Here is a 25,622-nt window from a genome sequence, read left to right on the forward strand (position 1 = left end):
TCTCGATGTTGTTTAATACAAAGGGCCAAAAAAACGAGAGCGGCCGCATCCGACGACCTCAACGATGGGCATTCGGTACCGCAAGGCTAATAAATTAAGGTGTGTTGATAAGAGTGCAAACCGATGCAATATTCCCCTGCCAAGCAACGGAAGATTCCCACCCTCTTTCATGGGTTGGGCGTGATGGGCTGTCGTTCTTGGCCCCGCCCAAAAGTCCCAAATGGCTCAAAGATAAGTGTAAATATCCATCGCCACAAGTGCACAGCTAAAACATGTCCTATTGGTCCTTATGCCAGTGTTTTTGGTGGGCCTTCGGTGATTGATGCATCAATCTACAGAGGGCATCGGATTGCAACATCTAAGAACAAGCTGTAAGGTGACGTTAATGTATCAACTGTGGTTGCTCAAATGAGGAGAAGACGATTGTGCCATCTAAAACTAATAGAAGGGCAACACTTGCAGCATTTCAAATTGCAAGTTAGCTTGTAACATATAGAGATCCAATTACACAAACACACGTATGCAAACAATCAAACTCTTTAGATGCAAAGTACTTCTAAGTAAACCATTTGACTGTATATTCTACATTAATTACTCATGAAAGGGCTTCCCACAGAAAAATCCATGTTATTGCAGACCTGAGCACAAACATTCTTCTTGATCTTACCACTTAATCTTCGGAATGACAAGTCCAATATATCAGCCCACTGCAAATAAGGTCATCATCAGTGACAGGTTACATTCCATGTATCCAATGTGCATATGTTTTAGGAGGATTACCTTATCAAAACAAACACACACTGCAAAACACCAGCAACTCCTGTCCACACCGAGGGGCTCTTCTCTGTGAGAGCATCTTGAACAAGCAGGCCTACTGCCCCCGCTAAAGAAACAAATGACACAACATATGCCACAAAAAGCCAGAGCTTCACCCTGCAAATTCCACCAACAAATTTAGGACAATGAAATGAAACAGCAAACAAAGGGCTTAAACATATTCCAAAAGCAAGCAATTACACGGTGAGGCAAACGTTTTATGAACCAAAATATCATGTAGGCTTCTGACGGTCATCTATGGTATCTAGTCTTTCAGATGTTGTTTGAACTTTTTATTAGTTGTGACAACTGCTAGAGATGGTGAGTGCTCAAACATTTCGGAACTAATGCAAAAACAGTCCTTTGCACAATTGCTTCAAGAAGAATGCCACTTCCCAGCAATAAACTTCACATTCTGCTCTTCTCATTCAGGATAACCATTGAGAAGTCTCCAAGTCAATGAGGTGACTTCATTCACATGCTCAATGCCTCCTCACACGGACACTGTCTCTAACTATTGGAGATTCGAAAGTAATCAAATAAACTTTACAGTCCACTGGCTTAACTGTACAAAATGAGCATTAAAATTATGCAGTTGCATGTAACCACCATGAAAACCTCGTCAGAGCAATATCTGTACATCAAGCTTCATGATCAGGACTAATGCACATCAAGCAGAATAATCTGCTAAGAAAAGTTTGTGCATGACCCAGTCACAGAATGAAATCTACACAAGTATGATAGTCAATTCCTGCATCAAGCCTAAAGATGTATACAGAAATTAGAATTCTGATGTCACCTATCAGAAAAAGCATTCTAACCATCAGTCATAAAGAAACAACGTGGAACACTAGATGATCCTTCAAATGAAATTGGAGCAGAACAGAATATTTCAGAAAAAGCATTCTATCAACTGCAAGTCACAGAACAATGAAAAACCTCAAAAATGTCTCATTTGAGTCCAAACATGCTCAGACAAATACTGCCACCAAAATGCAGTTCCCAAGAATGTTGCTTGTTAATTAAATTGGGAAGGGTCAATATGCAATCAATGGATGGTTAATTCACAGGAGTCATACAAGTCCTTAAGTATGTGACGAGAATGTTGAATTTTGAAAATATGTGCAATTTGTCGGTTAATTTAGCAACAGGAACTCATTCAAGATAAGAAAGAACATAGTTAGCAATGAGGAACTAAGGAGAATAAATAAAAATCATGAAACATTATTGACCTGTGAGGATTCCTGGAAGGCACACGGGAATGAAACTAGGAATGAGGAAAAAGAATTCTGAATCAAAATCCGATTGTATGAAGCAAGCAACAAGGAATCAAAGGAAAACAAATAGCAATCATGAAAGAATGGTGACTCTCTAAGACTTCATGGAAGAAAGCTAGAAGAAGAATGTTGCAGCAACATAATATGTGACTCTACATCCTCTTCAACACCTATTCACTGTTTTCTCCTTCATTGATGCTGCAACAACATAAGATGTTGCAAAATAAGGCTTCATGGAAGAAAGCTAGAAGAAGAAAAGGAAGAAGACTGCTGCAGCAACATAAGATGTGACTCTACATCCTCTTCAACACCTATTCACTGTTTTCTCCATTGATGCTGCAACAACATGAGATGTGACTTTACATCCTCATGTTGTTGCAGCATAGAAGAACACTCAGTAAACAAAACTTATTGTTCATGAATGAAAATATTTCTTTTTCTTTCTTTCTTTCCTAGGAAAAGATACAGGAACAAGGGTCGGGTTAGGTCATTGGCAACCAAAGTAAAATTATGTCAGATCTCATGTACATGGATCTTGACCATATTTATATCAGCCAATAATTATTCAAATGCTACAAACCTTTAATGGAAGTTGGTCAAATGGTAACAAAGTTAAACCTCATATCTCGATTAAAACCTGTTTCAGCTTTCAATGCACATCAAATCAACACTGGTCCTTTTGAGGCTGAAAATAAATTAATTTCAGATGATTGTAACAACATGAAGTTTCCAATGTGCTTGATATAAGCCCTACATAAGCCCAATGATCAAATGATGTATCACAAGTAAGCTCTTAAGTAGCGCCCTCAAAGTACACATAGGATGCCCCAATTGATCAATAAAAAGTTTCAGCCTTAGAGTGGAGAAGTGCTGCAATTACATCAGTATAATGAGTGTTCTACAGCTTTTTGAAATATCATAAAAATGAAAATTGGAAAAAGGATTGAGGCCAATATCAATATCAAAATGAAGATAAAATCATGAGCAAGATTAGATTGGGATATAGATCAGGAGAAAGGAAGCCTAAAAAGTGGGTGAGGTAGCTCCCAGAAACTGGCAAATTTACAATGAAGTTATATCTACAGAACATTTCAGATTCCAACTGAGAGATTGAATTTAAACATGCTCAGGGATAAGGAAATTAAGGTGAGAATAAATATAAGTTAGAAGAACACTCAGTAAACAAAACTAATTGTAGATTAATGTTACACTGACACTAATATGTTGAAATTCTCTTGTATAATTTAAATAAAGATTGAACATAGCAATGTAATCTGTACAAGTTAGATAATACAAGTGTTCTTTATCACAAAAGTCAACTTCCCAAAAAGATTCAGTGATTTATTTTGTTTATTGTGGTGTAATTCTTAGTTGAACCAGTTTGACAATTTTGGTGGAGGTAATTCTATTGGATTCACCTTTGGCTTATTAGTTTATGTTAGACAGTCTAGTTTGTTGCGTCAGATCACATCAACTAAGTTTATTTGGCTTTTGAATTAATTGAACCAAATTGAAAATATTCCAATTTGGTTCTAAAAACCAAACTGGTCCTCTGCACACCAGATTTTGTTTCAATTCCCCAATTTTGGAATTCAATCTTTCAAGATAAAATTATGAACAAAGTTGTAGTTTCTTTTAAAGGTGGATCTCTCTGTTTCTTTCCACTTCCAATGCACCAAACACCAAAAGCAGAAAGTTGTATAGTGTATGCTGGCTTCAAGGCTGCCACTTTATCCGGTCAAAGAGTTCTTAAAAAGTCAATGGAAATTGAAATCTCAAATGTTTTCTTTCCTTATGCAGATAAAACGCTTACCAATTTTTGCAGTGTCTCTTCACATTTTTCTATGTTCTTTTTCTTCCCTTCACCTCCTCATATTACTTCTAGAAACTGAATCTAATTGTTACTCCCAAGTATCACAACCTCCTTTCTAAGTCCCTCACTCTGAACTACAAATATCCTGCCATCTTCCTTCACTCACATGAATTAACAAGAGATATTGAGATGTCATGGGAATTCCTCAGCCAGAGATAGCTAGTCTTGTACAGGCATTGACCAGTTCATTATTCACCTGAAGTTATAAGCTTCATTCTAAACAAAAAATAAAAAATATACATCTTCTGAGCATCAGAATCATGGAATGTTTAGAACCCAAAGTCATAGAAATTTTCGTATTTTGCAATCAGTAAATAATCTACAAGAATTATGAATAACTCTTGGTAGAACAATCATCTCTCCATTAAAATGGCAAAAGAATATAGACAAAGAAAGATGCCTACTGAGAAGGAATTTCCACGACCACAAAATGAGGAAGGACATCATATAACAGTTATCACATGATATAATTTAACAATGAGAGTGTGGCTTTTAGACACACTATGTGGTTATAGATCATAACCCATAACAAATTCGGCATAAGATTTTTTAAATATTGACAGCCACAAGTTGGTTTTAGTTAGTGTTTGAAAACTACTCTTCCAAGTAACTGAATGTCGCTAACCTAATCTTAAAAAAATGTTGAGCAGAAAAGCTTTCGTAGAAAACTAACATTAGTTGAATAGGAGTTCATGGATCATAGAGAACTAACACTATTAGAATATGATTCAACTAACTGAAGCAGGAAGTACATCATCAGAAGCATGGCTGTTAGAATTGTAACAATTTGAGTTGCATCATCACCAAATTAAGACTCCCACTTACCAAAGCCCCACAATTTTTGTCCAAAACCTATCGGTTTTTCACATTGACATGTGCAAAACTAAATCCACAGGCAAAATCAAAGATAACAGACGATCAGACGAGAAAAAATCATACCTCCATTCGGTCTCTCCATAAGGTGAGTAGTAATCGTAGCCGATCTCATTCTTGTCGACGCAGTTGAACATGAGAGCCGCAAGCGACGCAAAAATTCCTAAAAATTGGCCATCGGATGGGGTCAATTCGAAATATAACGGGTTACGGAGACACGGCCAAAGAGATCAACAGCGGGGGCGAAGGTGAAGGGGGTTCACCGGGGAGGTAATGTAGGAACGAGATCTTGACGGCACTGCAGACGACGGCGTCAACCCAGAACCACCACCCTGCGCCGAACACGGCGCCAGCTATCCCCGGCCCCATGATCTCCCACATCAACCCCAGGTTGTCCATCGCCTCTCCTGTCGCCCTCCGCCCGAGCTCTGTTGCGTCTTCCGCCGGCTATCAGCTTTGGCAAAGACGCGTTCACCCCAACGCCGAAGGGCCTAATGATGGAACCGATACGCTAATCGAAGTCGGATCCGGTCCGGCCCGGCTTATGACAGGTCATATGCACCAAACGGTCTACTTATGACCACGTGAACCGGACCGGACCGATCAAATCTCGGAACATTGGATCAACGATTAAAAATACATAAATAATATACTAAATATATTATTTATTTATTTATTTACATATATTAACTGTATTTATTTACTTATATACTAAAAACTGAATGATCGCATGTTGAAACTGTATTTATTTACTTATATTAAAAATATAAATATATGAATAATATACCGAAGAGTAAATTCCATATAAAAGTTTCTGATTTTACCTAATCAATAAATAAATAATTTTTAGAAAATCTTAAAAATAAGGGTCTAAATGATTGTTTTTCTATTTTTAAATCATTTTCAATCCTTTAAAGTATGAAATTATTTTTTTATTATACCCTATTTAACATGATTTACAGTAACTTTGAAATAAAAACAAATTTACCATATTATAGAAGGCTTTATATGAGGGGCACTATGCAGGAAAAATATAAAATTGGGAGCTTTTCTAGAGAATTTATCTTATGCTACATCAGATTTAATAACATGATGAAAAAAGATTTATAGAAGTAGAAGAACCATTATGAAAAAAAAATTTATACTATTTTTTTTCTTTTTCTTCTTATGTATTTATTTATATATCAGATCAAAAATTTCTTTTGGAATGAGTAATGATTTTAGGGTTCATCATAAGTTATAAGCATGATTGTTCTCCCTCTTTGCACTATTGTGAGATCATTACTCGTTGTTATCATCACATTTATCTTTCATAATTCATTTTCTTATTTTTTTTCTCATTTTTTTAATATTTTACATATTTTAATAATAATAATAATAAAATTGATGTAACCAATCTTTGGATTGTTGGAACTTTCGACTTTATTGTTATTATTATTGATTTTATTTTTTATCTTTATTTATATTTTTTTCTCGTATTTTTCTTCTCGGATCTCAATAGATGAATATCATGCTATATAGCTAGCTATATGTGTATTAAAAAAATATATTAATTTTTTATATAAAATTATATTTAATCCATCATAAATTGAAAAAGTTATACTAAATGTCTTATAATAATATGATAATAGTTTTAGAAAAGTTTACATTGATTTGTTGAAAATTAACTCAAGTTCTACTCCAGTATATATTCAATTCAAAAACATCATATTTGAAAAATTAATCATGATAAAAAATAAAAAAATGATGTTATATATCTTAAAATTAAGTTATAATAGTTTAGGAGAAGTTTAGATTTGTTTGATGAAAATTAACTTGAATTACACTAGAGTTACGCTCGCTTACGTATTCAACATAGAAATATTTTATTTAAAAAGTTAATCATATTAAATTTACATTAAAATAAAAAAAGTAATAATGAATATATTACACATCCCATCCTAATAGTTCCAGAGAAGTTTAGATATGCTCGATGAAAATTCAAAGAGTTACATTCGATCGTAGATTAAATATAAAAATATCTTATTTTAAAAATTAATCATCTTAAATTTATAAAAAATAATAAAAATACCAATATTTACTCTGGTAGTTCTAAAAAAATTTGGATAGGTTTAGTAAAAAGTCAAAGAGTTACACTTAATCAAATATTCAATCCAAAAATATTATATTTTTTAAAATTAATCATCCTAAATTTATATAAAAATAGAAAAAATAATAATAAACATATTAGTATCTCACCTTAATAGTTCGAGAGAAGTTTGGATAGGTTTGATAAAAATTTATAGAGTTACATTCGATCACAAATTTAATACAAAAATATCTTATTTAAAAAATTAATTACTCTATATTCATAAAAATAAAAATAAAATATTAAATATATTATTATCTCACCCTAGTAATTGTGAAGAAGTTTAGATATATTTGATGAAAATTCAATGAGTTACGTTGATAATCGATTTAACCTAAAAAATCATCTTTAATAATTTATTCATCCTAAAATTATAAAAAAATAAAAAAAAATACTGAAATGATATACCATAGTTCTAAAGAATTTTGAATAGTATTATATAGTTGCAAATAATTTTGAATTGGTTTGATGAAAAAGATACTAAATACTTTTTCTTATACTTGAGTTATATTCTTTGACAAATTGAATGAAGTCTGACCTGATAAAAGTGATCCAATCTGAATTGCTCATATACACCTCGATAAAACCTAAATATAGGGATGCCATATTAGAATTAGCTGTTGCTGGTAAATTGCTTAAATTGTTTAATAAATAATAATTTAATGGTATAAGATTCTAATCGGTGAATCGAATCGATCAAATGCATGATCATTTTTTTGATATGATATATTGTTATTCTTAAGAGAATTTTAGTGTCTTAACCTTAACTCATATGACTAACAATTAATATATGAAAAAAATGCTCCATGCCAAGATAGCATCTCTAGATCTAAAAGCATCAATAGCTTATAAATTCATTTAAGTTGAGAGGTAAAAATACTCTCATACTTCCAATGATAATAAAGTTACTTGCTTTCCATATTCCTCTTATTCGAATCAAATTATTAGAAAATTATAACTATTTACAACCATATAGCAAATTATAATATTGTTTCATTTGATAGCTCAGGACCAATTAAATCATTTTCATAATCATATAACAAATTAAATACTGATTCTAATGGCATTCTTTTAAAATATTTATCAATAAATTATTAACCAATTATCGATCGATAAACAATCTTACTTATTTCTCATTCTTAAATGGAAGTGCCTTAAAATGTGCTTTGAATTCATTTGCCACTGTATCATTCGATCAGAAGAAAAATAATTATATTAATTTTATATTCATTACCATTTTTTATATTGAACTATGTGAATTATATCACATATTCTACTAATTTTTTCTCTTAGTATTATGTTGTTGTCATTATTACCTTTCTATTTACTATATATATATTATTTTTGACGAAATTCCATAAGCCCGTCTAGCTCAGTAGGTAGAGCGCAAGGCTCTTAACCTTGTGGTCGTGGGTTCGAGCCCCACGGTGGGCGAATTATTCTTTCTTTTTTTCGGGTGTATGAAATCAAACAGGGAGCTCACTTTTCACCCACTCAAAAAAAGGGGTCCCACCGTCCACGTTGGACACAGCGATAAATGCGAGAAGAGTATGAGTTTCGTGATCGTTGGTTTCTACCGGAACGGACGAACCAAACACGGACCAGACTCAACACTCGACATTTAGCCGGACCCGTTTGGATTATTTGACGGTCGTGACCTGTTTGGGATGTGTCACGAGCGCTCCGAATGCCTACCTTGACACCCCCAAATTCTCTCGCTCCTCCGCCGCCCGATCCGCGACCGTCAACCACGGAGGACTCACCGTCGACCAACGGCGGCCCCGGTGGCTGCTCGGCCCCCCTGAATCCTTCCTCCTCGAAGCTCATCCCGGGACCCGACGAGCCAGCCTCCGCCGCGGCGGCCATGTCCAGGCGGAGCGGGCGGAAGAGGAAGCCCCGCGAGTTTGGCGGGCGGAGCCCCTCCGGCCTCCGGCAGATGAAGGTGTGGTCGGAGCCCGACGAGGTCGCGCTCCTCGAAGGCGCCCTTGCCTTTCGCTCCCGTACCGGCGCCCTTCCCAAGCAGCCCACCATGTCCGCCTTTTTCGCTTCCATCAAGACCTCCATCGCCACCCACCTCACCCCCGAGCAGGTCGGTTACAAGCTCAAGCGCCTCAAGAGCAAGTTCGTCCACTCTTCCGCCGCTGGTTCCTCCGCCGTTGTCACCGCCCACGACCGGCGCATCTGCGAGCTGTCCGCCGAGATATGGGGCGAGGAGGCCAAGCAGGCCGATGGGGACGCCGAGGAGGACGGAAACGGGGACGTGGCCCCCGCTGCCACCGAGGAGGATGATGATGCGGGAAGGGAGGATGATAAGTATCCGTTCATCAGGGAAGCCGTGGCGGAGTACGGGCGGTGCTTGTCGGGCGTGCTCTTGGAGAAGAAACTGAAACTAATCGATGATTCCAAGGGGAAGTTGCTGGAGGAGAAATTGAGGAAGCAGTGCGAGGCCGAGATGGAGTTGTGGGCGAAGCGCCTCAATTTGTTGAAGGAGATATCTGAGCTTCTGATGGATGCCCACAAGAGCTGAGAACTGTAGCTTACATTTCAGGTTGATTACCTTCTAACATATTACATAGTTCTCTTTTAGCTTAGTTAGAGCTTAGAATATTGTTGTAAGTGCTACTTCTTTTGGTCACTCATGTTGATCATAGTGTTCTAACTAGGGATAAGTGTAGTAGCTTATATTTTAGGTTAATTACCTTTAACGTATTGCATAGTTCTTCTTTAGTTTAGTTAGAACTTAGAACATTGTTGTAAGTGCTGCTTGGTCACTCATGTTGATCATAGTGTTCTAGCTAGAGTCTTGTGAATTCTCCTTCCTTGGCATTGTTGGCTAGTAGTACGGCATGTATGGGATCAGCATTGTGTTTCAAGTGATTTTAATTTTGTTTTCTAGTATGTACTAGCGAAGTATTGTGTGAATTATTAAGTTACTGCAGTATTTATTAATGACAAGTATCTGTTTTACTTTGCAGATCTTTTAAGGTCTACTTGTCTAGTTTGGGTTTATGTAGCAATTAATTGTTTATGGATCTTTTCGAGGGTCTGTTTTAATGCTTCTAAATGCATACCTCCTGCATTTATATTCTATCAGGACACTCTTACAATCGATTGCCTCTGAGACGACAATAATAAAACTGTAAATTCCAAACTATTTGCCTATATGGATCTTTTATTGTCATTGAGATCATAAAGACTAAAATTAGTATTTAAATTTTTATTTATAGTTTTTATTAAATTTGTTTTTGATTTCTCTATATCTCCCCTCATGCCACTAATATTAATAATTTCACCTCTTTTAACTATATCATCTGTAGATCTCCGGATCATATGTTCGTACCATCTGAAACAATTCTCTTTCATTTTATCCTTTGTTGAAGCAACACCTGATTATTTACGAATGAAAAAGTTTCTTTTCTATCTTTCATAATTACTCTGCACATCCACGTCAATATTTTCATCTTAGTAATATAAACATTTTGTATATGTTGCTTCTTAGATGCATTCAAAACTATAAAGTATTGTTGAGCTAATAATAGTTTTATAAAATTTTTCTTTTAATCTCAAAGATACCCAATGGTTGCACAAGATTCCTAATGTCCACCACTGTAACCATCATGTTTTTACTTTATAAATAATATTTTTATTAATCTCTCCAGATTCAAGATACTAAAAATTTTTACGTAATAAAACTTCATGCTCATCCCACTTCACTATATTCTCCTCTCTTTTATTGTTATTACTAAAATTCCATATTATTTATTTAATTTTTATCCTTCTGAACCTAAAATATCAAGTTTTTAAAGATTGTTTTCATAACTCAAGTTTCGAATTAATTTCATTTAAACTCTTATCAACTAAAATAATATAATCAACAAATAATATACACCAGGGTACTTAAATGACTAGTAAATTAATACTATTGGAGCTTAATGTCGTCGTGAGTCTTGTGACAATATTTAAACATCATCAACTATTCATCTAAAACTCTTTTTGCAGTGAGTTTGCGATCTTTGGATTGATATCATTACATGCCAATTAGATGTTATATAATAAAATAGGAAAAAAAAAGTAATATTTCCTTTTTCTAAATATATGTAAGAACAATGCCAAACATCATTTGAAACTTTCTTGTAATTCGATTAGTCACATGTTAACAACAATGCCAAAAATCATTTGAAACTTTCTTGTAATTCGATTAGTCACATGTTAACAATTGATATCAATACATGCCACTCTGGTTATCATATAATGAAGGTAAAATATTCTTCCTTTGCTACCTAACCAGATTTGATAGGCTCACATATATAGACCATTATGGTTATATACGGTGCTTTCATGAAAATAATTAAACTAAAATAGTATTGAACTATCTATAATCTATCTTGTGACAGATTCACATATGTTGACTATTATGTTTATATTTGATGCTTCTAATTTGTTTGGGTGAATAATGAAATGATAATAATATTGAAATGTGTATCTCAGAGATAAGTTGGCAACCATTAGTTTTAGCTGTCAGAAATTGGCTACTTCATATTTCCATCTAAAGTTAATCTCACCTGCAATGTATTGACCTCTTAGGTCAATGGTGGATGAGGACAATTTAAATTGGATTTGCTAACATGACTAAATAACTCTAGCCTGATAAGCATGATTAAATTACTCTGGCCTGATTAACTAAATTTAATTATTCTTTATTTGGTTCGATGCAGCTAGCTAATAGAGTTGTCTGAATTAGCAAAGAGAATGAGAAAAGAGATTGTTATTTTAGTTCACTATATTAAGTGGGTTAATTTAGTCCTGATTATCTGGGTTCAGTTCCTTCTTGACATTATTAGTATCCTTCGATTTAACCCTCATTAAACCTGAACTAAATGCAGAGCTAAGTATGACTATGAGGATAGTAAAACTATGTTTATTTTCTATTGGTGTCACAAATGCTGGTTTCAGCTATATCAGCAACCGAACATAAATAAAACCAAGAAGATTAATTCAAGTCTTCTACATTATGCAGCATATTCTACGTAATTTAACCAGTAACTAAAATCTATATTAGACATATTATGAACATCTCCAGTTATTATCATCTAGAGCAATCCGAATCAGCATATATGAGATTGTAAATGCCAGAGATCGATAGACAGACAGACAGATAAGAGAGAGAGAGAGATTTTCTACGGGCTTCTTGGATAGTTAGCCATCTCCACTATTGTCTTCTCTATAAAATTTGTTCATATTCTGCTACACAGTACTTCAAAAGTTTCAGGACATTTAAGATTACAACAGTATGTAAATGCAATGTCAGAGATTTACCAACAGAAATGTTGCTCAAAGATGAACCTGCATTTCTGAGGTATAGACTATAAGTTGCAGAACAATGACTACTAACCCAAATTGTTAAGGTTGCTTTCATCTATTGTTGCTAGCTGATTGAATTTGACTTCATCGCCTACAAACTTCAGAGTTGGAGATGGTCGACAACTACTTGCCTGTTTGGTGAGTGTGATTTTTTTCTTTGTAGTTGCCAGACTAAAGAGCAGGGTAGATATTGATTAGACGAGACAATTTTGCAGGTGATATTTCTCTACAAGATGAAATCTTGGCTGGAGATCTAAAGCCAATAAGAGAAGCAAAGCTTCTGAGAATGAAATGGTGCAAAGATGTCACTCAGAAAAAAACAAAAAAAATGGGTGGTGGTTGGTTTTTACAGGTAGGTGGGACCTTCCAAGTAGTTGCATGGTTGGTATCTTCCCAACATATATTATTTATATACACATATGGATGGATTTCTTCAAGGAAAAAAAAGGGTTAGTGGGACCTTTGTCTCTAAATGGTCCAGTCATAAATGGAATTTTGTTCTGGAAATCAGGAGAAGATTGCTGATATATGTTATAGGATCAGTTGATGGAAAACATGGTTTGAGAACAGAGACAGAACTGGGAGTTATCTGGACTTTCTGATATCATTTATCCAATAGTCCTAGACTTTCAATATCCACAAATTATGTCAATATGCATCAAGTGAACACCAGAAATTTTGTCCAGCTTTCAGCTTGAGGATTTTAGATTCTTAATTGACAAAGCTTCAATGGTTTTAGGTTAGGAGAGAAATGTGAGTCTAGAAGTTTTCCAACTAGGTGGGCATATGTCAGTCTTGGTGCATGAACAATGATTAATTACAGCCAAAGTTCTTACCTACAAGAAGTTGGAGACAAGCATTGCTCAACAACTCTATGCTCTGATGGTTGTGTAAGTTTCCTATCCAGTTCAACCTATCCATAAATTCTCTTTCTTTTCCCTCATTTTGTTCAAAGTAAATGCTCCATTTATTAGAGTTGTGTAATAATGCTCTCCTTATTTTTTTAAGAAATACATTATTTACAGGTCAGATTCTATATGTTTAATGCCATATTTGTAGTGTATGAATTGATCTACAGTGACATTGCTCTTTTACAATTTATATTACCAGTGCTCAAATCATAAATACATGTATTGTATACATTGATCAACCTTTTGTATCAAAAGATTACTAATTGAGTTGGAATCCAACTCTCTTATTTGCAAGCAGAAAATTCATCTGTTAAAGTATGACTTCATGTTTGGTGTGTCAGAGGCATCAACAATGACATGAATGGTAACATCTCTCCTTGTCCTGTCCCATGCCATGCATGTTGGTTCATTGGTTGCAGTGTTATTTCATGCTTGGTATGCGAGTGCCATCAATGGTGACACTCATGTTGATTACTTAGGGTAATCACATATTTATTCTTGCATTCATGTCCTTCATATATTTCCCTTTCGTTCTAATTATTCACATTTAACTATAACTACTTTTAATTGGTTTGTATTAAATGGATATGTAAAATACTTGCATTATTTCTGATATTTTTATTGTCATACTGAGTTCTGATTAAAACGATTTAATGATTAAATAATAGTTAATTTATGTAAATAAACCATGCAAATTTGTATGCAAATATGCATACATATTTTCATATTTATGTGGTCTACTTTTTATTGATTGGAAAATGTGGTTAGAGAGAGAGAGAGAGAGAGAGAGAGAGAGAGAGAGGTTAGTGACTGGAAAATGTGGTCTACGTTTTATTTATTTTTGACCAAATATAGTGGATCACATTGGTGGTTGATCAAATTATAATCATGAACACCAAAAAATTATTCTACTCTAATTTTAATATTTGCTCAAAGAGCTTGGAATTGATTCCATATTCTTCTTGGATGCATCATATCAATTTTCATTAGTGTTTCTTCTTTATCATTAAGTGTTGTCATTAATAAAAGATCCAATCCCTCTCAAGAACATGACAAGCATCATGTATAAAAATGCTTGGATTTAAAGCTATGCACAGATAGATGCTAAAGTCTCCTTTTATGGGTGAACATTGAAGTTGATGCAAGTGAGGAATAATTCAAGCTTTAGAACCAAGTCCAATAAATCGAAAATACTTCATAGGATAATTAATTCATTTTGATCCTTGCATATAAAATTTTAATTTCTTTTAAACCCTGTTGAGAAGATAAAACCAGCAACTTATGCAACCAGTGGCAGTGGGAGTATGTACATTGAGAGCTCCTTAGACTGTATTAATAAGACCATGATTTGGGGAAAGAAACATTATATATACAAAAAATAAAGTAGTATTGTGATCATGATATCTTTTATTATTCTTACTTATTGTCTACGGAAGAATGGGTTCCAATTTGGCATTGCAACCCAAATGTCAACCCTCACAAGGAGCGAGTGGGGCCAATTTGTCATGATCTAATGGAGTGCAATCCATGTGTTTACCTTACCTTTCGGTGTTTCTGTATATTTATTTATATGCATTTAAATTTCTAAAGGGTATTAATGTCATATAGAATTTGAAGTAATAGTCAAATGATAAATAAATTAACCATAATAGTATATATATATATATATAAAGTAAGCATATTATATGTTTTTAGAGAAAATTCATGTCAAGTAGTAATCGAATAGTAATAAATTATCAATAAGAGTATATTTTATAGGTTTTTGATTTAAAAAATTAGAGAGATAAATAATATATATATATATATGATTTTATCAAATAATATAATTATTTAAAGAAAATAATGATGCCGAGAACATTCCATTCCCTCCCAAAAGACTAAGGGGGAACGGAGTCGCTGCTTCCTCCTCTTCGTCTCCAAATTCGTCCGCCTCTCCCACGTCTCCTTTCTTCTTCAACTGACTGTGTTACTACAACTGCTCGCATTGCTCTCCTCCCATCCGTTTGGGGAGGCGGCTTCCGATGCCCCGATAAATGGGGAAGCCGGAGGAAGTCCGCGTCGAGGTCCCCGATCGAGTCCTCGCCAACTCCGCGGCCGGAGGAGGGGGCGGTCGCGGAGGAGACGCCGGGATCCGCCGGGCCGTCTCTCTGAGGTGCCTCGTCGTTCTGGCCCTCGGCTCTTGCGTGCTGCTCTCTGCCATCTTCTGGTTCCCTCCTTTCCGCAGCCGACGGTCCGGGTTCGTCACTGACGACCCCGACAGCCTTCACGGTGAGGTCCTTTTTCTCGGTGTCCTTTCTCGGTCTTGTGCTGGCGGGTTGCCTTCTGGTCGTTTAGGTGCATCCTGTGAGATGAGACGCGTGTTCGTGATCTGGATCAGGCTTTGTGGGATTCGTTGGATCTCGGGGTTCGAGAATTTAGGGCTTCTTTTTCTGAAGCAGATTGAACTGCATTTGCTTGATTTTGCGGTGGGAAGTCTGCGGTCTCCTTGATTTTTAGTAGGGCTTTGTCTTCCAATTTTTGCAGAGGTATACGTTGTAGAGAACATTGGGAGGGTATGCATATTGCTGTAGATTAGGATAGATCTTTTTTACTTTGCAGGTGAGGATGGCCATGGTTTCTGGCTTTGCAGCTAGTATTATTAGCTGTTTCCCTGTATAAAGAGTTCATCTAGATTCTTAGGTTCCTGCAATTTGGCTTTAACGAGAGAAAAATGATGCCATGTCCTGCTTACAATTTACTTGTCTACTCTATTCCATTTATTTTTACCTACATAGGATAATTTTTAGAATCACAACAAATTTTAAGTTGTGTTTGAAGTTGTATATCGTATCTATGTTCTGTTTGTCTTTGTTCAAATTTCATTGTATGATGAACAGTCATCAATGTTCTTAAGTCATAATGTAAAACACAAGTTAGAGAATACGTAACTCTTCTATATAGTTAACTGAACATTCATTGCCTTCAAATATTTTGATTAATTCATTTCTTGAGCCATAAGAATGACTTCATGTATCATTGTGAGGAAAGGAGGCAAATTTGCAAGATTGCAAGCGATGAAATGGACCTGAAAATCTTTTTATTTCCCCAAAAGGAACAAAGGAATTATATGCAAATTTGTCATTGACATTGGATGTGTTTGATATTGTTTTGTCGTTGGAGAGAACTAGATGGCTGAAATTAACTTTAAGATGGAGCACAAGATGTAGTTGTATATAATATGTTTATAAATTTCAGAGGCAGGATTTTGTTACAGCATGCTGTTCCTTTTTTATTAGGGTGTATAAAGATTAAACATGGTATTTTGTTGTTTCATAACACAAACAGTTACTACCTTTCTTGTAATTGGTCCCAGTGATGTGAATATAGATGGTCAAACAAATTCGTTGTAGAGTGAATTTAAGATTAAAATGTACAAGATTTACCAAGGGAAAGCACAATGTTAGATTTCTACTAGATACAATCCAGCTTTTGGAAGAATAGTTCTGGCATGTGGATATATTATGTATTTTATTTTTTTTGTTCTATGCAAATCTTTTTTTGGCGAAATCCTAGAAAGAGCCCCTAGTTTTGAAAAATTCCTATAGAGCACCCCAACTTTCGAAAGTTCCCATAGAGAGCCTTGTTTTCATAAATGATGATTTTACCCCAGGTCACTCCTGTCGCTGGTTACCTTTGCCGTTGGCCATGCCAGCCCCGGGTCTTTTTTTTCCCAAAGGAAAAATGGAATTATATGCAAATTGGTCATTGACATTGGATGTGTTTGATAGTTTTGTCGTTGGAGAGAACGAGATGGCTGAAATTAACTTTAAGATGGAGCACAAGATGTAGTTGTATATAATATGTTTATAAATTTCAGAGGCAGGATTTTGTTACAGCATGCTGTTCCTTTTTTATTAGGGTGTATAAAGATTAAATATGGTATTTTGATGTTTCATAACACAACCAGTTACTATCTTTCCTATAATTGGTCCTAGTGATGTGAATGCAGATGGTCAAACAAATTTATTGGAACATGATTAATGATGTAATAATCCATTGTAGAGTGAATTTAAGATTAAAATGTGCAATACTTGATGTCAAGATTTACCAAGGGAAAACACAATGTTATATTTCTACTCGATACAAACCAGCTTTTGGAAGAATAGTTCTGGCATGTGGATATATTATATATTTTATTTTTTTTGTTCTATGCTAATCTTTTTTGGTGAATTACTAGAAAGAGCCCCTAGTTTTGAAAAAATTCCTACAGAGCACCCCAACTTTCGAAAGTTCCCATAGAGAACCTTATTTTCATAAATGATGATTTTACCCCAGGTCACTCTTGTCGCTTGTTACCTTTGTCGTTGGCCATGCTAGCCCCGGGTCCTTTTTTTTTTCCCCAAAGGAACAAGGGAATTATATGCAAATTGGTCATTGACATTGGATATGTTTGATAGTTTTGTCATTGGAGAGAACTAGATGGCTGAAATTAACTTTAAGATGGAGCACAAGATGTAGTTGTATGTAATATGTTTATAAATTTCAGAGGCAGGATTTTGTTACAGCATGCTGTTCCTTTTTTATTAGGGTGTATAAAGATTAAACATGATATTTTGTTGTTTCATAACACAACCAGTTACTACCTTTCCTATAATTGGTCCTAGTGATGTGAATGTAGATGGTCAAACAAATTTATTGGAACATGATTAATGATGTAATAATCCATTGTAGAGTGAATTTAAGATTAAAATGTACAATACTTGATGTCAAGATTTACCAAGGAAAAACACAATGTTAGATTTCTACTAGATACAAATCAGCTTTTGGAAGAATAGTTCTGGCATGTGGATATATTATATTTTTGATTTTTTTTTGTTCTGTGTGAATCTTTCGTGGCGAATTCCTGGAAGGAGCCCCTAGTTTTGAACAATTCCTACAAAGCACCCCGGCTTTCAAAAATTTTCACAGAGAGCCTTGTTTTCATAAATGATGATTTTACCTTGGGTCACCCTACTGTTGGTTACCTTCGTCATTGGCCACGCCAACCCTAGCCACATCTTCCGTTGGTTGACTTCGATGCTGTCGATCACGGGTGAGGAATGAGGGAGGGGCGGCCCATGTGTCCTCGTCGTCGTCGCCATGCCCCCTCGTCGTCGATTGTGGGCAAGGAAGGAGGTGCCATGGCGTGTGTGCCCTCACCGTCGATCATGGGCAAGGAAGGAGGGTGGACGGGCAGCTATTTGAGGTTGCAGCCAACCCACGCGTGGAGGAGCAAGCAGCCCGGGGCTCACGTTCGCTCACGGCCCCCCACCTCATCGTCATCCTTGGCAGAGGAGAGGAGAGGTAGGGCGGTGGTGCAGGGCTAAGGACTGTGGGTCTATTGGAGGTAGGGGTAAAATGATATTTTCACACAAGAAGGGGTGCCCTGTGAAAATCTTTGAAAGTTGGAGCGCTCCGTAGGAATTTCTCAAAACTAGAGGCTTTTTCTGGGAATTCACCCATCTTTCTTTTACTTCTTTTGTGCTTTTTTCTTCATTTTTGTGTAGCATGATAGTCTTTGTAACATTCATGGTTTCTTCCAGCCTTGATGTCAGATAGCCTGACCTATTTTTAATCCACTAATTTGTGCTTAAAAAGCTAACTGTTTGATATTTTACATGGGTGCTGTGTGATTAGGGATAATCTTGGTTGGGTTTGTTCTCAAGATTGTTTTTTTGGAATAACTTATGTTGCTGATGCAATTTATGTAGATGAGCTTGGTTGATCTAGGTTCACAAGGCTGGTAGGTCATATTTAATCTATCTGCTAGGATACTAAAGCAGATGGTTTACACTTGGAAAAGTTACCAGAGTATGCATAAGTTAGGATGGCAGCAGGCCAGATTTTTCTGGATGCTTACCCATTGAAACTGGGTTTGGGTACCTAGATTGTAAGTTTGGCCCGGGGTTGAGTTTTAATAGGATGAAGTTTGTAGTTGCCCTACACATTGCAATTTCTAACATATGCTGCTGCATATGCAGGTCATATTAAGTATTCAAATAATTATAATTAAATAAAAAGAAAAGAGAGGGTGGGCCTTGGTACAATGGTAAGGTTGTTCCTTTGTGACTTGGGAGATCAAGGTTTGAGTCATAGAAATAATTTTTTTAAATATTTAAGGGTGAGGTTACATACATTTATCCTCCCTAGTTCCCGCATTGGCAGGAGCCCCGTGGATCCTCCCATTTTTAAATAGAAAGAAAGGAATTTATAATATTATTTAGCTAATGCGTAGGTGATTATATAATATGGCTAACATAAGAATAATAGAATATATGAGATGATGTTTATATTCATTTAGGAAAGCATTTTTGTAATAGTTGTAAGAAATCAATACACATACGGACCTACCAATGATATTAAATTTTTTATCATGGCTCTCATGGTATTAAAATATGAAGTAGCCCTTATGCAAGGCAGTCATGTGACTGTATCTACATATGCAGCTACATATTAGAACTCTGTGGGAACCTGTAGTTGTTGATTGGACTTAACTTGAAGAATGTGCTTAACTTCAGCTTTCTGTATATCACATATTTTTTAGCAAAACAGGACATCTTATTTTGAATATTACGGACATGATTTAATCAGCAACTGCTGGGACTCTTGCTAAGGAAATTTAGCTATTTGAGTTGACAATTTTTTGTGGTTTTTCGTCAAATATTTGCTATGTAATAGCATCTATTGTGTCAGATGATGTGGATTTTGCTTCTTTGTTGTGCCTGGCCAACGAGTAGAACCTTAACCAGATGGTACCTTTATAAAACCAAAAGCTGTAACTAAAGCCTTGTGCTATTGATGCATTTTGGGTACGTTTCTGAGTTCCTACTAATACATATAATGTGACGATGTAGTCGAGAGGTGGTGCAAATCCATGCATAATGTTATGCAAAACATGTAAATAGATGTGGTAACTTCAGGTTATCTCTTGCAGCCTGTTTTATTTGTTATTTCAGTTACTTGAACATGGAAGGGCTTTATATGGTTATCAGATATAAATGGTTATCTTGTTTCATTTCAGCTGAAATCCAGGCAAGTCTTGTTTTGCAAAAACCAATTTCACTGCTTGGTACTAAGGCTGCAAGATTGGAGAATGACATTCTTGAGGAAATTGGTATTCCAAATACTAAGGTTGTTTCCACTTTATTTCTGTAACATTCATCATTATTCACATTATTTGGAGCATTAATGAAGTTTATCATCAAAACAGGTTTCAGTTATCTCCATGCATTCGCTGGATCCAGAAAACTCTACATACGTGGTCTTTGGTTTTCTTCCTGACCCAAAAAATGCCTCAATAAGCTTACCAGCATTAAGTATTTTGAGATCAACTTTGATAAATCTGGTCCTTCAGCAAATTAATATATCTTTGACATCATCAATTTTTGGGCATCCATCATCTTTTGAACTTTTAAAGTTTCCTGGAGGGATAACTGTGATACCTTTGCAGTCAGATTCCATTTGGGACATTGCTCAAATCCTATTTGACTTCACATTAAATAACAACATTGAAGAGATTCTGGAGAACATTGACCGCTTGAAGGACGAACTTAAGTTCGGATTGAATTTGAGGTCTTATGAGGTGCCCATCAATATGCTTTTCTTATTTTCGTGATTAATGTTCTAGCTGTAAAATAAATAGTTAAATATGTTCTCTCAATGCAGAATGTATACGTGAAGCTGACAAATATAAACGGTTCCACGGTGACACCACCAGTTACTGTTGAAGCTTCTGTTTTGTCAGACATGGGGAGCGGTAGTCTATTACCAGATAGAATGAAACAACTAGCTCAGGCTATCACAAGGCCCAATGCTAACAATCTTGGCCTCAACAACTCTGTTTTTGGAAAAGTAAAGCAAGTGCAATTATCATCGTACCTTGAACACTCACTCTCAATGGCCCCTGGTCCATCGCCATCTGGTTCTCCATCTGTTGGCAATCTTTACCCTGAACCTCCTGCTTCCTTGAACCCTACTCTCTCTCCTGCTCCTGTTCCATCAGATAATGACCATCGACCGCCTCCATGTTTCTGTTGTCACACTTTTCCAATAAAAAATCCAATGGCATATGCACCTGCCCCAGAAAATGGCATCCAGCCAGATTCTCAGTCTGCAAGTGCACTTGGACCTTCAAGAAGGAATGTTGATCCTTTTACTAACTGCTTTCCTTGTCCATCTCTTGCACCAAATACTGGTTCATCAGTTCATCCTTATCCACCAACTCTTTCTGGCCATTTACGACACTTGACCAGTCCTCCAAGTCTCAAAGCAATGGGGCCAACTCCCAAAGTGCACTCAAAACAATCACCATCATCACCTGCAGCTAGCTATGCTTCCAGGCCTGTACAAGTCAGTGAAAGTGGTAGCAGAGTGTCTCCAGCAACTTTGTTATCATATGCATCATCCTCTTTATTTTGTAAGTTGTTTTTGCTAACTAATTGACATGGCAATTTGTCAAGAGAAAAGCATTACAGATTTGTTTCTTATTTGATGCTTAAAATATAGCTACATATGGACAAGTCTTATGTTATAAATCATCTTGGATAAAGTTTTAAATTAGTTTTTTTTTTCTTAATATCGTTGGAACTGGCAAAAAAAATTGAACTGCGTTTTGTCATTTGAATCTTCTACATTTGTTGCTCCATTAAATTTTAATGGCATGTGTCTTTTGATTTGTATCCTTTTGTGTCCTAAGATATGTCTATGTACTCCGTGATGTTCAACCAAACCTCAGGTTTGTCACTCGTGTTGACTGATTTTATGAAATTGAATCTTGGCCAACAGTTCACTTCTGTAGCTATATTAACTACTAAAGCTTACGATCATGGGGATTGAAATGAGATAACTTGTTCTTTGTTATCTCAAATTCATGTTTGTATTGCAGGTCTTTTTTGCTTCTCTTTAAGAAGCTTTTGTTGGTGTCATTTTGAAGCTTTTGCCCAACACAGAGAACCTGATAAGATGGTCTTTATGCTTGTTTTTAAGATGCTTGATATTGCTCACTAGTTTGAGACAAGAAAGAAGCATGTCAACAATTGTTATTAAGATGTTTGATATTTTCTTGAGTCCTATTATTTTAATCGTGAAGCCAATGTAGTTTAGGAATGACCTCTCTTAACTAAGACTTCTCTTCTTTGAGGGTGGGAAACTTTCCAAGAGAAAAAGGAAAAAAAAAAAGCAATCGATTTTATTGTGTGAAATAAAAGAAGATAAAAAAGCTGATTAGAACTGGTTGCAACTGATAAATTGGATTTCTTAGCTCTTCCTCTCTTTTCTTGATCTGATTGTAACTGATTAGAACTTCTAAACAAGCCATCTCAGACTTATCGTCCCAGTCCAAATAAGACATTTTGGCTGGACTGTCTGTGCAGGTGCAGGAGACCCACTGAATAGGCTAGTTGGGTGTTCAAGGTTGATTGGGCAGGCCTGTTGAGCAATTCAGGTGGGCAAGCAAGGTCCATCCTCGACATAGAACACATACATTAAATGATTAATTATGTTCAACTGTTCAAGATAATTAGTCCAGTTAATTTCATTTCCATGCAGTCATTACTTGCAATGTGAAATTAGTATAGCTGCTCCAAAGCTTTTTGAGCGCTGTACTGGAATTATTATCCAGTAAGCAATCTACACCCCATAGAGTAAGGCAAGTGCTCGTGTGAATTGGCAATACATGTCTGTATCAGGTCAAATTTCACCATCACAGGCAAATTTTTTTTATTTATTATTATTATTTTTTCATTGTCTTTTCCTGTTACAATTGCTCTGAATTCCTGCGTACTGTAATTTAATGTAATAAGTTTTTAGGTATTGTTATGCTTTAATTTATTTTTGCCTTCCTGATCAAAATATATACTTCAACAGCCTCATCTGGCAGTGTTTCTAGTTAAAGGATTCTAGCATTGTCCTTCCTCCAGGAGATTCCCATGTTGAGTACTTGAGTGTTCCCTGTGTGGATCAAAATATAGTCTGAAGCAGACAAAATAATATGTTGATTAGGCTGGGAATTGCAAGGCATGAGAAATCATCATTAACTAACTCATTGCACAAAGAAAAAATAACCATAAAATAAGTCAAAGATTTTATTTTCCTTTATCATATCTAGTTGTAATCTTGCATCAGGATTGATATGGTTTTTTTCAACCAGGATTCTTTATCTTTTGTTAGTTCATATGAAGGGTGATGTGGTTATTCTGCATATTGAAGTATTTTTCTTTTATTATTTTAGTTTGGGCCAGTAGTTGAGATATTGCTTTCTCTACTAAAATTTCTGCTTTATTTGAGATGAAAGCAAAGATTTTCATTTTTTTACTTATGTCGTTACTTCTTTTTAGCCAAAGCTGCAACCTATGCTTTCTGGGAAATGAACCTGACTGGATTACTGGGACTCATGATATTTCAACTTGTATGTGGGCCGCGATAACACATCCAGCACGGACATGAAGTGGTTCATGCAGCATGAGATATACTGCTCTATAATTGGAGCATCAGCAGCATCTGGAGTCCAGCTGGCATATGCTTGCTGTAGCTTGCATCGAAAACAGTTATTATTGCTAATGGATTCTGTGAATTGAAGTGAAAGAGTCAAGGACATGGCGGGACAGCCGAACTGAGTTACCTCAACAAGTGTAAATACAAGATAGATAGTCTGATACCAGGTTATAGCTGCAAAGGTGGCAACCTTCTTTTCCTTTTGAACAGAGGTTCTCCCCAAAGGGCTGGAGCACTTCAAGGCTATCGATGCGAGGGTGAGCTGTTCCTTAACTTCCTTTCCAGCAGAGTACCTCCATTTGACTTATTCGTGAGCTATGCTAATGTGTATTATACTTCTAATGTATCTGATAATGCTCGTCAGATTGAGCTGTCTGCTCACTGTAATCAGCATTGTCACCAAAGTTTGTCAGATTGGTATATTTGATAGTTTTCGAGGTTAGCATTTGCATTGCTGCTTTTGTATTCTGCTTATGCCTGATCTCTAATGTCAAATTACACAACAGAAATTTTTTTGTTCGTGTAGCTTATTCGAGTTAGGTTATCATGCATGGGTGTTAGTCATCCATCCTGAAGAAACAGAGTTGATAGATCTGCATGTTGTCACAAAATTATACTACTTGATATTGTTTATGTTGTGGAATAGCATGAAAATTTCAATTCTTGTATTGTATCTGATTTATTGGAACTGGATTTGCTTAACTGATACCTAATGAATCCAATATCAGATAAGCATTATTGCAACTGTATTGTTGTTTTGAAGGATATTTTTATTCACAACTCATTTGCTATTTATAATTATATATAAACAATTTTTAATATTTTTAAAATATCCCTTTATATACGAATATAAATATCCCGTTATATATTGTTTTTCTTTTTTTCTTCTTTTTCGACTTAGGAGAAGATCTATCTACTCATTATTTTTTTAGGGATTTCATATGATCTCGTCATGTCTGCGACCAACGAATAGGCGCAGGTCGTTAATAGCCCCCAAAAAAAGATTGCTAATAGTGAGCTTCTTTATTAAAGATTAATATGGGGGGCATTCTTAAATTATCTTTATCCATTTTTCATCCGACAAATTACCTATGTACCAGATTTATATTTTCTTGGTCCTAAACTTGATTAGAGAATACTCTAATCTGTTTTAAATGGGTTGAAATCCGTATCAATTTAAGTTGACAGGCCTTACTTGAGACACATTGTGTTAATCATTGTGTCACGATTAATTTGTAGATGATTAGTATTTATAATCTAATAAGGATCTATACCTAAACAAAATATAATATAGTATAAACTATTGTCATTGTTCCATCGTATGTATGATCGCATGACTAAATCAAAATATAAACATTTGAAGGTGTCATTTAGTCTGATCGGTGAAGACTTTAATAATATTTCATGAGGTTTTGAGTTTGAATTTTGTTTTCGTTATTTATCTTCTCAAAAAAATTTTAAATACTTCATTAGAAAGACAAAATAAACATATATATATATATAATATTTATGCCTTTAAATTTGATTAATGAATGCGGTAATCCTATCTTAAACGGGTCGGAATTCGGATCAGGTTTCGTCTTGGATTTTACGTGGAACCCACCGTGAGGTCATCTCAACCTCAGCCGTGGACCCCAGACGTTTAAGTTTGTCGCAGCGCACAGACACGTCGTCCCCTCTTTGATTGTAAGGTACGAAACCCACGTCATGCGAAGTTGGATCGGCCACCCAAGACGCATGCAAACAAGCCGATTCCTACGTGCCGTCAGATCGAGAGGAAGGAACCTTCTCTTCTCCGAAAAGAGCTGCGCGTCGACGCGTCGAATGCGATCCATCGACGCGTTTGGTTCTGCAAGCCAGTAGAGCTCCAGCCG

General features: G+C 35.7%; 3 protein-coding genes and 1 non-coding gene across 6 annotated transcripts; 3 read left to right on the forward strand and 1 right to left on the reverse strand.

Moving 5' to 3' along the window:
• Positions 1-439: 439 nt before the first annotated feature.
• Positions 440-5,325, reverse strand: LOC103995236 (uncharacterized). The gene is made up of 4 exons (XM_009415780.3): positions 5,103-5,325; positions 4,906-5,002; positions 781-933; positions 440-707 (listed from the first exon to the last, which is right to left on the reverse strand). The coding sequence occupies exons 1-4, from the start codon at positions 5,236-5,238 to the stop codon at positions 671-673; spliced, it is 423 nt and encodes a 140-aa protein (XP_009414055.1). The 5' UTR covers positions 5,239-5,325; the 3' UTR covers positions 440-670.
• A 3,003-nt stretch (positions 5,326-8,328) lies between these two features.
• Positions 8,329-8,401, forward strand: TRNAK-CUU (transfer RNA lysine (anticodon CUU)). Its single transcript has one exon. It is a non-coding gene; the product is annotated as a tRNA-Lys (tRNA).
• Positions 8,402-8,621: 220 nt separating this feature from the next.
• LOC103995235 (probable transcription factor At4g00390) lies at positions 8,622-9,941 on the forward strand. The gene has a single exon (XM_009415779.3). It carries the CDS (start codon positions 8,655-8,657, stop codon positions 9,492-9,494), a length of 840 nt encoding a protein of 279 aa, XP_009414054.2. The 5' UTR covers positions 8,622-8,654; the 3' UTR covers positions 9,495-9,941.
• A 5,160-nt stretch (positions 9,942-15,101) lies between these two features.
• Positions 15,102-24,216, forward strand: LOC135588105 (uncharacterized). 3 transcript variants are annotated; one of them, XM_065080058.1, is made up of 6 exons: positions 15,102-15,507; positions 20,279-20,388; positions 20,468-20,839; positions 20,923-21,673; positions 22,629-22,699; positions 23,592-24,216. In XM_065080058.1, exons 1-5 carry the CDS (start codon positions 15,273-15,275, stop codon positions 22,688-22,690), a joined length of 1,530 nt encoding a protein of 509 aa, XP_064936130.1. In that variant the 5' UTR covers positions 15,102-15,272; the 3' UTR covers positions 22,691-22,699; positions 23,592-24,216. The 3 variants fall into 3 exon arrangements, with proteins under 3 accessions (XP_064936130.1, XP_064936131.1, XP_064936129.1); XM_065080059.1 differs by lacking the exon at positions 23,592-24,216 and adding an exon at positions 22,804-23,556; XM_065080057.1 differs by lacking the exon at positions 22,629-22,699.
• The last annotated feature ends 1,406 nt before the right edge of the window (positions 24,217-25,622 follow it).

Source organism: Musa acuminata, chromosome BXJ1-8, assembly GCF_036884655.1.
Source record: "Musa acuminata AAA Group cultivar baxijiao chromosome BXJ1-8, Cavendish_Baxijiao_AAA, whole genome shotgun sequence".
NCBI classification, from domain to species: domain Eukaryota; kingdom Viridiplantae; phylum Streptophyta; class Magnoliopsida; order Zingiberales; family Musaceae; genus Musa; species Musa acuminata.

Excerpts from the sequence above, each read along its gene's own strand:
- LOC103995236 (XM_009415780.3), bottom strand. The coding sequence starts at position 5,238 with ATGGACAACCTGGGGTTGATGTGGGAGATCATGGGGCCGGGGATAGCT. Across the intron at positions 5,003-5,102 it reads GTTCCTACATTACCTCCCCG|GAATTTTTGCGTCGCTTGCG; the intron begins GTGAACCCCCTT and ends GCCAATTTTTAG. Across the intron at positions 934-4,905 it reads TATGGAGAGACCGAATGGAG|GGTGAAGCTCTGGCTTTTTG; the intron begins GTATGATTTTTT and ends TGGAATTTGCAG.
- LOC103995235 (XM_009415779.3), top strand. The coding sequence starts at position 8,655 with ATGCCTACCTTGACACCCCCAAATTCTCTCGCTCCTCCGCCGCCCGAT.
- LOC135588105 (XM_065080057.1), top strand. The coding sequence starts at position 15,273 with ATGGGGAAGCCGGAGGAAGTCCGCGTCGAGGTCCCCGATCGAGTCCTC. Across the intron at positions 15,508-20,278 it reads CGACCCCGACAGCCTTCACG|CTGAAATCCAGGCAAGTCTT; the intron begins GTGAGGTCCTTT and ends GTTTCATTTCAG. Across the intron at positions 20,840-20,922 it reads TGAATTTGAGGTCTTATGAG|AATGTATACGTGAAGCTGAC; the intron begins GTGCCCATCAAT and ends CTCTCAATGCAG.